The 12,224-nt window shown below is 35.3% G+C and overlaps 1 protein-coding gene across 1 annotated transcript in view; it reads right to left on the reverse strand.

Annotated features, from left to right (window-relative positions):
- Positions 1 to 12,224, reverse strand: part of LOC103774367 (regulating synaptic membrane exocytosis protein 2) — a gene marked incomplete at its 3' end in the record, with an annotated part of 152,814 nt that overhangs the window by 90,893 nt on the left and 49,697 nt on the right. The window contains exon 12 of the mRNA XM_008941767.1: positions 1,104 to 1,260. Within this exon, the coding sequence (XP_008940015.1) occupies positions 1,104 to 1,260 (157 nt within the window). The remainder of the gene's footprint in view (positions 1 to 1,103; positions 1,261 to 12,224) is intronic.

A 12,224-nucleotide genomic window follows, 5' to 3' on the forward strand; every position in this document is an offset into this window, starting at 1 on the left:
AAGGCAGGCTGTATTGAAATGTGGGTTAGGTTTCAAGTAGAAAATTTAGTTTCTGCCTGTTAGGTGTCTGTGATGAGATGGTATAGTTTGGGATCCTAACACCTCAATAAGGCAAAAGGATATAATTTAGTCTGTATCTGTTAGAGAAAATGGTAAGCAAGCATGCAAGTAAGAGAATATGAAGTCAAGAAAAATTTAAACTAATAAAAAGAACAAAGATAACAGAAAGGCAAGCAGACCAGAAGAGAATGGGAATGGCTGTAGGAGAAAAGGATAGAGACATGTACCTGTCAGGAAAAACTGGATACCAGATATTCAGTATTAAATGGGAACTATGAGCATTATGGGCAAAGTAACTTCCCTTCTACTGCAGCTGAATTACACCAGCTGGAAATCTACCTATACATGGTGACAAAACTAACTGAAAACAGGCTTCATTTTCCTTTACATCCATCCCTCTGCTTCCTCTTAAGAAAGCTTATCCATGCAGGAAAATTCTTAATTCTGGCTTAACAGCAAATTTAAGTAAATAATAGTCATTATCCAAAATGGCTAGTTTTTGGAAGATATGTCCTGATCTTTATTTTACAAGACAAATTTATCAGAGGCTAAGATCAGGAGTTGACAATTTCCAGTATAAAACTGCATGTATGTCCATTTAGTCCTGATGCTTTAAAAGTTTGGAATAAAAATAGCAGAAAGAAAGCTACTATGGCTCAGAAGCATGGCTCTCCCAGAACCTTAATTCTACGTAGACAAAAGGGTTGAAAGCAGCTACTGATAAATGGATGTCAAGAAACTGTCAAAGCATCACATCTTATAAAACACGGCACCTTCTAAATAGCTCTTGAAAATGAAGGGGAAATAATGGAAAAATATTTTTCTTTCCTTACATTGGAATGGACCAATTTTTGATGAAAAATAAGACAAAGGTAGGTGAATTTTTGCACATTGGCATAGTGTAAGAAATACTGTTTGCTTTACAAAATTCATAAGATCTAACTAATCCATTGCCATCTTGAAAGTCTGGAGATTCTTTCCAGTATTGTTACAAGATCCATGCCACTTAAATTATATACCTGCGTCATTAAATAACAGTTTACCTTTGTGGGGGAGGGACACTGGGAGACCATGATCTAGTCCGTCCTATACTATCTCCACGGTGAGGGGACCCTGATCGAGAGCAATGATTAGATGACATAACTTGTTCTGGCACTGATAGCGTTGAACTTTGAAGATCTCTCCCATTATGTCGATAATCTAAAAAGAAATGCAAATATTCAATGAATCTGCAATTGCACTTTTTAATTTTCTACCATAACCATAGTAGTTATAAGCATGATAAAAGATGAAAAAAGAATGTTACCATGTCTTATTGGTTTTTTTGTAACAAAAAATGTATTTGTAAAGTTGATTCCTGTTCTTATGCTTAAGTACAGCTATAATTCCTACAGTTATACTTTAAATGTATAGAAATAAATTACACCAAACTGGGGATTATAATAATTTATATATCTAAATTTACCATTTACCTGTGGTCATTATCTATCAACAATAAAATAAAATTTATTTTTTTCCCTTAGAATAACAATTAGAAACAATTAAAGCAACAATGATTCAATGATGTCACGTTTCACTGACAGTCCTGAATTTAAGCAACATGATTCCCTCACAAATATATGAGCTAAGGCCATGCAGACACTTGCTTACAGCCTGGACCTAATTTTGAATCAGGACAATAGAAGGCATAAATGGTCTAAGCAAAAGCCTTTGCAGTTATAATTGCTTAACAACTTAACACGTGGACGTTTTACATAAGCTTTTAAGAAAAAATCTTTTTTAAAAACTGGATGTATTGAAGTGACTGTCTACAGCTAATAGAAATATTTGAAGTCACTGTCCCAGAGTACAATGCTGTCTGTGGAAAAAAATACACCAGATATACAGCAATTTCAAAGACATTTCCACAAATTTTGTGAGGATCAAATTAATATAAGATGGTAAGAAATGGAAGAATCGCAAATCTTATGACAATATTTTGCAGAAATAGGTCATCAGAGACCTCCTGGTGGCTATGATAACTGATTTAACTTTACATTTTGAAGACAGTGACCAAGTAAAGCATATTTATAGAGATCCACCTGGCACTAGAAATTTTCTGTCTCATAAAACTGTAATTCTTTTCCCATGAGAATATTCTGAGAATCCAAAAATATTTGGTATTCTACTCCAGATTTAGGAAGCATCTGATAAAAAAAACATTAACTTGGTCCATTGCATGATTCCAGGAATGTTCAGTACTTCCAACTATGCATTCATACATCCTTATATGAATCACTCTAATTCATAAATAAATTCTTCCTCCTGTGTTTAGGCATAAGGTGCTTTGTATGTGTCTGCATATGTGTATACACAAAGGAGAAAAATAGCATATCATTAGATTAATATAATGATGTTGAGGATCAGGTATGCTCTCCCCACTTTAAACAATCAAAATATGGGACATGTGGGCTGAGAGTCAGTAATAAACTCCAGACTTTTATCCCATATATGAAATATACCTATTAGCATATACAATGATGAAGAATTTAAAGAACAGCACAACACTGTCTTGGGTAAAAATATCAAAGGAGAGACAGAGGGGAGTTTTATCTGTAGAATCTGTACTTTACTGGCCAGTGAACAACACCATTTCATCTCTGAATAAAGTTTTTGTAAGTCAGTCTGGAAATCTGCCATTCTGCAATTGTATAACCAAAAAGAGAAAGAGTTTAAGTAATAGTTGAAAGCTCAATAATGTTAAAATTTTAAAAATGTAATAAAACAGTAACAAATTTCTTAATTAAGCAAATCCATGAGATACTTGCCAGCTTTATACACTAAACAAATATTGTCCTCCATGCAAATTCTACATGTAAGAAACAGACAACTAAGGGAATACAAGAGACCTGTAGGGAGCTTTGTAGCCCACTCTCTGCTATCCCAGACAGTAAAAGAGCTATGAGCAATTCTACGATTCAAGATCACATGTGAGAGCTCTGCAGATTGTTTTTGGATAGATTAGAAGTTATTTTATCCATTCCTATGTTATTTTTTATAGTTACTGACTTCAATTTATGGTATGTGTCACTGAAAAAAAGAGCTGTGTGTATCACTGAAGTGATTAGAAGGCATTGAGCACAGAGTATGAAATGTATGGAAACAACCAGCAGTTGTTATGCTACGATAACTTACCATAGACTGAAATAACACAATACAGCAAATCTGTATTTTCTGCAGAGAAGCCCAGCTGCAACTGGGATAAATAGGAAGGGCTTGGGTTTTTACTATGGAAACGTGGTTAATTGCAGACAGCATCCTTACAATGCAAACCACATCTCTCCTAATTTCACAGCAAACAATTTATTCCCACACTGTTTAATATTTTCATTAATGACCTGAAAAATCTGGAAAATGGCTTATCATTTATTTTTGCTGATTATATCAATAGAAACATATTGTAAATAGTACCAAAAGATAAACAAATTTCTAAAGATAGTCTTAAAGTGGCCGAAAGCTTCTAATCTTTTAAAGACAAGTTGATAAATCTGTGGAAAACAGCAAGTTATCTCTACTAAAAACATATTTTACTTGGTTTGTGTGGAAAGGTTTTGGCAGCATGGGGGCTACAAGGGTGGCTTCTGTGGGAAGCTTCTAGAAGCTTCCAACAGGTCCAACAAAGCCACTGGCAACCAGCTCCACAGTGGACCCACTACTGGCCAAGGCCTAGCACATTAATGATGGTGGTAGCATCTCTGTGATAACATATTTAAGAAGGAGGGAAAAAAACAAACAAACAAACAAAACCAAAAAAAACCCAAACAAACGTGACAGAACAGCAGATAGAGAGAGGAATGATAATGTATGACAGAAACAGCTCTGCAGACATCAAGGGCAGTGACAGAGTAGAAGAAGGAAGTGCTCCAGGCATTGGAGCAGAGATTCCCCTGCAGCCCATGGTGAAGCCATGGTGAGACAGGCTGTGCCCCAAGAGCCCATGAAGGTTAACCTAGACCCTGTGGAGGACCTCATGTTGGGGCAGGTGGATGCCTGAAGGAGGTATGTGTGCCCCATGGAAAGAGAAGCCCACACTGGAGCACATGTGCTGTCAGGACTTGTGACCCCATGGGGGATGCATGCTGGAGCTTGTTCCACCTTCTCTTCGTGAAGGACTGCACCCTGTGGAAGGGACCCGCAGTTTGTGAAGAATGGAAGCCTATGGGAAGGACTCACACTGGAGCAGTTTGTGGAGGACTGTCTCCTGTGGGAGGGACCATAAGCTGGAGAAGATGAAGAACGTGAGCAGTCCTTCTCTGGAGAAGGAAGGAGTGGCAGAAACAACGTGTGATGAACTGACTGCAATAGTCATTCCTGTTTGCCTGTGCTGCTGGAGGGGAGAGGGCAGAGAAAATCAGGAATGACTTTGAGCTTGAGAAGGAAGGAGTGAGGAGGAGATGTTTTAAGATTTAGTTTTTATTTCTCATTACCCTACTCTGATTACTAATAAACTAAATTAATTTCCCTGAGATGAGTCTGGTTTGCCCATGACAGTAATTGATGAGTGATCCTTCTTTGTCCTGATCTCCAATGCATGAACCTTTCTTTATATTTTCTTTCCCCTGTCCATTTGAGGAGGTGGAGCGAAAGAGTGCCTTTGGTGAGCATCTGGTGTCTACTCAGGGTCAACCCACCACACACAAAAGTAAACAGCAAGTTATTATGAACTTTTATATAATTAAAAAACAAACAAAAAAACAGCAAAAAACAACCACAAACCAAAACTCCATGATTTACTGTTGAAGTACACATGACAGAATATTGTCTATTATTATCCTAGTAACGCATATCTATAGACACAAAAAACACAGAGTTGGTTCTTAGCATCCTGCACACACAGGGAACACATTTGTAGAATTTGGAAATGAAAAACATAATGAAGACAAGTAATATGCAGAAATGGGAATGTCCTTTAAAAAAATTCTAGTATTTAAATCAGTTTTACACAATATTTGGTATGTACAAACAAAAAATTAGAAGGGAAATAAGAGATTGTAAATGGTGTTCCACCTGGATGAACATTCTGAAGGGCAATGAATTCAATTAACTAAACACAAACAGAAACCCATTCTGTCTTAAAAAGAATCCTACAAGTGAGAAATAGTACATGAAAATAATTAAATTTAATAAATCTCTATACTTTAATTATTTTGAAACAAAAAGCCTCTTACTTCTTGTAGTTGTCCACTTGGACAGTGTTGTTGCAAAAACTAAAATATATGACTACCTAATTAAATTAGGCAGAAACTGTCAGCACTCCTAATTTTTCATCAACAAAACTAGGCAGGTTAAGCTGTGTTAGAAGACATTTGTGTTTGAAGAATAATTAATTCCCTCAAAATAAAACCTACTATATTCATAAAGTTCTCATTTGCTAACAGATCATACATTGAAAAGTAACAGATTCAGCAGGGCAACCCACTAATGTGAATTGATTTCGAAGCTGTCCTTCAGTTCTGTAGAGTTAGTGTAGCTCTGCCCTATATCACACTATTTTCTCTAGCTGGGCATCAAAGCAACATAGAATGCTACCTCATACTGAAAATAACCATGTCAGATTTTAACACAACAGAAGTTTCTGTGAACATCTGTAAAATGTAATACTTTTATTGAATAAAAATATCAGTTCTATAAAGCTGTAATACCAGAAAATATTAATGTGTTTGATGTAGAGAAAAAGGAGTTTAGGAATGGATCCAGTGAGGCTCTTGCGTTTCTTGGATATAGTCATTAACGTTCCAACACTTTACAGCAGAACAAAATCTAAGCTCTAAAGGAAAATATTTAAATTTTATGAGTACATGAGGAAAATAGTATATTTCAGAAAAAAAATATTCAAAAAACTGCATGTTGTTAACACAGCCATGTAGATACAGATCACAGAAGATGCCATATTATGAACTTAGTTGCAAAAGTTAAGGATGCAAGGAGGATGCTTGCATCCACTCAGGACCCAAAGCGCTGGATTTTCTCCTGGCAATGTATCTTAGAGTATTTTTTAAAAGAACTGAAGAGAGATAAGGTAAGAACTGATTTTTCATTCTGTCAGAACCTAAAAACTTAAACTGTTAGGCTTATATAGGAGCTAGGTCATTAGTCATTCAGACTATGTCAGTTCTGAGAAACATGTTCAGAGAAAACAAGTGTAATCATGTGCAAAATTTTCAGATCCAAAAGGCAAGAGCTTAGCAAATTTCTTGATCAGCTTTGAACTTAAGCAAGTCTGCCTATTGCCAGGTTTGTCAGACCAGATAGTTCAGAGTCACAGTATCTGTCCTGAAGGCACTTGGTCCCACTGTACCATAGTTCAACAATTCATTGGTCTTCAAGTCTTTATTTAAAATCAAGCTTTCCTTATTTATAGAAGTGAAGAAATATTTTTTTATTACCTTTTTGTTTAAAATGTCATTGTTTTATATTTTTTATTTAGTGGTTTATTTTTACAATAAATACATATTTCCAAGCTTCACAGGCCATGCCATATTTACTTTACTTTCCAAACCTACCAGAAGAGTATAGTTAAAAGAAAAGTATAGTTAATTATATATTTTCTGGGTTTTAGCATGATTACTACTATTCCAAAATGAAACTGTTATCTATGCTTGAATCACAGAGACAGCACATGTTGTGTGCCCAGCCAGTAGGATCCACTGTGTCGTTATGCCACCTATGTGCTGATTTTTTCTCCAGCTGAAACCAGATGAAAAAGATTGCACATACTAGATTCTACTTTGAGACTTCAGCTGATATGAGATTTCAACCCAAAATTTAGAAAGTATAAGAAATCACCTTAGATACAGTGGGATACAGCAGGAATAGAAAAAGTACTTAAGAAATTGTTTAAGAATGACCTTCACAAGATGAAGTATATTGAGCCTCTGAAATATACCAAAATATTTAATTAAATTATCTTTCACTTGTTTATTCTTTCATTGAATTGCAATGTCCTTTGTTACAATTACTATTTATCAAAGAAAATACTTCTCTGTATAGGAAATTTGTGCCTTTTATTTACTCATTAACTTCAGAGCATAGACAAGCAATCTGTGATTACCCTGCAGCCAGGAGAGATGTGGAGATAGCAACGGGCCAGCTCCTCAGTTACAAAGCTTCAGGAAGACAACAGTAAAACAAAGCTTACAAGGGATGTGTAACAACATGCCTAGCACCCATCCATACACACCAGAAGTGGCTAACACTGTAATAAGTATATTTAGCAATCAACTCTGAAGCTCTTCTAAACCCGAAATAGACTTTAAAGCTGCTATTGATGATTGATTGAGCATGGAATATGAAACCGTTACTTTTGTATTCCTAACTTTAGAACTTAATTCTCTCTAGAACGTAACTGGCTTAGCTTGCCCAGGAGTTGAAACATTCATGCCTCTCTCAAGAAAGATGATATTCCAAAAATTACAGTGACGTTCTCAATTTAAAAAAGTATGATTTATATTCCACTATTGAAAAATATTCAGTGTCCTGGAAATAAGGTTAGAGAAAAAGTAAAAATATTTTCTTGCAGAAAGAAATTGTAGATAGTAAAAACAAGTCTTAAGTGATTCTTGACCAAGGAGCTGCAATTGAGCAAAGCAGATAGTAATTTATAGCAGTGACAAAAACAGGATAAACATTCGAACCTACTTGCACCTATAAATATTAAGTCACTACCATAGAATCAAAGTCTGTCTAACTATGGCAAGCCTCTTAAATCCACGTACAGATCACACAAAACCTGAGAATCAGTACGATCAGCAATAAACAACTGTGAGCTGTGGTCATTTAAAAGACAGGCACGTTACAAAATTATCTGCAACCTTATCACCTTCTTTTTGAGGGATTTTACAAGGCACACTAAATATTGCTTCCTCTGAGCTGAAGTTTTAATTTTATCTATTTTAAGAGAGAATATTAAAACATTTGACTTAAAGTATTAACCCACATAGTATTGCTGTACTGTGCTAACATTATGCTATGCAGGGTACATGTTCAGCAAGTACTAATATTATCAAATCCTGCAGCTTTCAGGCACAAACTTACTGAAAATCACAAACCTCCAAATGCTAGTTTCACATCAAAAGCACTAAAATAACTCTTTTAAAAAAAAAAAAAAAACACAACTGAAAAGTACTAATGAAGCTTTTAATTTAGATGTCTTTCTTCTTGATTGACTTCAGAGAAACTTTGTATGAAAATTATTCTAGTAAAGCAACATTAGAATTGCCATTCATCCCAGGCAAAATAATTTACTTGTTTCAAACACTGATGCTAAGTGGCATTTTCTCCACTTTAACAGCAGTACTTGATAGAGGTGTCAAGCTTTCTCTTTATCAGATATTAAATTTTTAACACTGGCTGTGGTTGGGCTTAGAACTGGCACTCATTAAAAACAATTATATAATCAAATTGCCAGAGATGCCAGGATTTCACACATGTGCACTTTGGAGACAGTACAGTTCTTTTATACAAGTGATTTGAACATCTATTGTGATTTGAACATCTAAAAGAAGAATCTGGATGTCCTCTGAAAAAGCGCTGACATTAATTGATCAAATAAATTGAATTCATAATATGTGAATACTCTATAAATTGAAGATACATTACGCATGGGTTTAGGGATTTTTTTTTTTGCATCAAAGTATTATTCTACAAATATGGGGAAAATTAATATATAGGAAGAGGATCCAGAAATTACCATAGGAACAACTGGTTACTTGTTACATAGCAACTCAGTTCTTCAAGAGGTGTTTTTCACTTTGCTACACTAATAGTATGTATGGTCCAATTACACTTGAGGCAATTCTTTTGATCATTGATGCATGTGAAGAGTGTTCCTGCACAGTAATAAATCAGAACCTGTTAGTTTTCAGTGCTGTCCCTACACCAATATGACATTGAAAGATTGAAAAAAATCATCATCATCACCTTTCTATTGTTATAACTTTTCTTCTTATTTAACTACTCATCCATATATATTTTCTGCTGTCCAACAAGTCCCCCAAATTAGCCCCCTCTTGGCACTGTTGATTGGAATTTATCAGTTCTTTCATAAAGCACTCCTTAGAAGAGCTTGTCACCACATTTGTGTGACATCCCAGCTATGCTTTCCCTTGCATAAGAAGTATCCATCAAGAGTCTCTGATAGATGCAACTTCTTGCAGCTTTCCATTATCTATTCAATGCCTTTGCCACTCTGTAGACGTTAATTACTGATAACTGAAAACAAAACTTACATTCGAAGTAGTGTGATACAGATTATATTTTAAAATATAAGACTGCGTTGGTATTTTTAAATACATTAATTGAGAGAATTTGGATGTCTGATACGAAATTGATTTTTTTTAATATAGTACAATTATTACTAAACTTTGCCTTTGATACATTAAAAATTAAACTAAGAACACAAGGAAAAGCTCGAAGAATGATAATAAAAATTCCTCTATTAACAGCTGTAGGCATAGAGTTTTAATTAACATAGACCTCATTTGTTTAAAAGCAAAGAAAAGAGTTAAAGACCTCTTCACCTAAGGGGTCTGCAAAAAGACTATTTCAACATTGCTTGAATTTCACTTTCAATTTTGGTGAGAATTTTTGAGACACAAATATTAAGCTATTTTTCACTCAAGGAAAACCTCAAAGAACAGTTTTTAGAGCAGGAGAATGGGTATCAAAATATACTAAAAGAAAAATCTTGTCAATGTTTAGGTCCATAATTACTTGGCTTTTGAGGCACTAGCCTCTTATTTAGGGCTAGTTAGTGGTCTACAATGAACTCTGATTTTAGTAGGAATCATCCACTCTGTGTACTAATGCTGTAAGACATCTTTCAATAGGCAGTTAATTTCAAGCTGCAATCAAAGTATTTTTGTGTTCTGTATCTGCTTTGAGAAGCAATCATCAACAGGATCCATGTATAAAAATACAGTTCACGTTATCAACAGAGAGAGGGACTTTTGTTTCCTCTGCAGGGAAGCCTGCAACTTGACAGTGAAAGGATTCTTTTGAACAAAGGACTCCTCAGGTGTTTTGAGAAGTGAAACAAAAATGAATAATTGCTTTTCATTGTTCCTCAAAACCAGAATAATTCTTATAGGTTCAATAAGAATTTCATTACTGGTTGTTACTACTTTTTCTAATCTGCTTATCTCTAACTATCCTCTGAATAAATATTTGTATTCTTATTTGCTCCTGAAATGTCTTGCTATCTTTTGCATAATGAGAAAAACTTAATTATAAATGTTTTTCTTTTCAAGGCTGGAGACTGCATTCTTTTACTTGGGAAAGCTCTTCCTTGCAGACTTGCAATGCAGGTTATGCAGAATTCACTACCTTATATTTTTCCAGGATTCATCTATTGAAACATACCTCAGATTACAATTTTTTTCATATAATGATGTAGCAGAGATGAGACATTGGTGTAGAACTGTATTTTTAAACATTAATATCTGAAATGCTGGGGTTTGAACCCCGAGCCCCGAATTAAGGTTGACATATGGGTAATTCCCACAGCCCTTCATAAAGAGGTGGTGAGTTTGCCTTATGGCTTCCCCGCAGGGTGCAGCCAGCCCTGCAGGGAAAGCCATAAGGGAAATGAGCCTCAGGGGTCCCACATGAAGTAACCACCAAAGGTCAGTTGTCTGCTTGGGGATAAAAGCTGGGACCCCCTACAGGAATGGAGGAGCATCTGTCTGTGAAGTGGGTGCGCTTCACAGAGCTTCCTGGTTGAGGAAGGACCTCCTGACTCTCCTGGATCCGGGCCCCAGTCAGCTCGGACCTTTGTAAACGTGGGCTAGGAGGGTGAGAGATGGCCATGTGGCCACCTTTATCCTATGTGCTTAATCTGTTGACCTGGCTGTTTCCTATTCCCTCTATGGGAAACGTCAGTTCCTTACTTGTTCCACCTATTGTCGGTCACGCAATATCGTTGAGATCATTGGGTGCGATGTCAACTACGCGTGAACTAATAGAACTATTTGTGCCCCCAGCGATTATTCATGGAAGGACTTTTCTATATTCAATACAGTCAAGTTACTGGTTTGTCTTTCTGCTGGCTGTTTCATTCATGCTAGGCCTAGTAACTGGCAAGACAAAATCTCACTTGATATCTGTCTTACAACGATAACAGGTGAGACTTTTTATGATTAAATGGTCTTGGCAACACACATCTCTTTGTTCATAATGTCAGACTCAGTAGGTTACAGCAGGTTCAACATACACTGTGAGAAAGTACCTGGGAAGAAAACTATTTAAAAATTATAGTCTATACACATTAGACTTTGTTAACTGTAATACCTGTTGAACTTCGGTCAATAGAAAGAAAAATAAAACCCTGCCCTGCTTTTCACTGAGTTGTATTTTGTATTATGACGATTTAAACGGTGTTTTTTGAAGTGCTCTGGAATTTTCTAAAATTAATATAAAAATAGTATTTTTCTTATCAATAAGCATGTAAGAGAATTATCACGTGAAGATGATCATGTGCTCCCTCATAGAAATGCTGATGAGAGACAACTTTATGAGGGCCTAAGTTTATCGTTCAGGAGAGTAAAATGAATGCTTTAACTTGTGTGAAGGTTATGTACAAGCCATCTAAAAAACTAAACCAGAAGTGCTAGTGCCTCTCCTTCTGTTATTCTGTGCTAAGATTAATTCCAGCAGAAATTAGATACAATAGAGATCATGTTTTAGTGGTTCTTATCCCAAGATGAAATTAATGTATATATGAAGAGAGTTATTTTAAAATCTTTTCAAAAATCATTTTTGCAAACTTATTTAAATACATATCATCTTATAACCCTGACAGCAGCTAACATAGAATACACATGTAGTCAAAAAAGACAGCACTGAAGTTTTTCAGTTGGTTTATCATTATTTTCTAAAATGTCTTTCCTGTTGACAGAAACAGCACTCTTTTATATACATTTTTATTATAATTTTTTTGTTTAATAAACCAAAGTTTATAAATCTTGCCTAAGCAGGATAAGATCCAAGCCACCAGAAGTGATAGCTTTTAAGAATAATATTTCCAAGAGATGTTAGAACTTTCTGTAAAAATTAAAGAATAGGATAGTATAGGAAGTGCACAGAGTTTAATCATTTAATTATGGAAATTAATGTTTATGAAGTTAATT

This window comes from Merops nubicus, unplaced genomic scaffold (assembly GCF_000691845.1).
Source record: "Merops nubicus isolate BGI_N331 unplaced genomic scaffold, ASM69184v1 scaffold10646, whole genome shotgun sequence".
Lineage (NCBI taxonomy): Eukaryota > Metazoa > Chordata > Aves > Coraciiformes > Meropidae > Merops > Merops nubicus.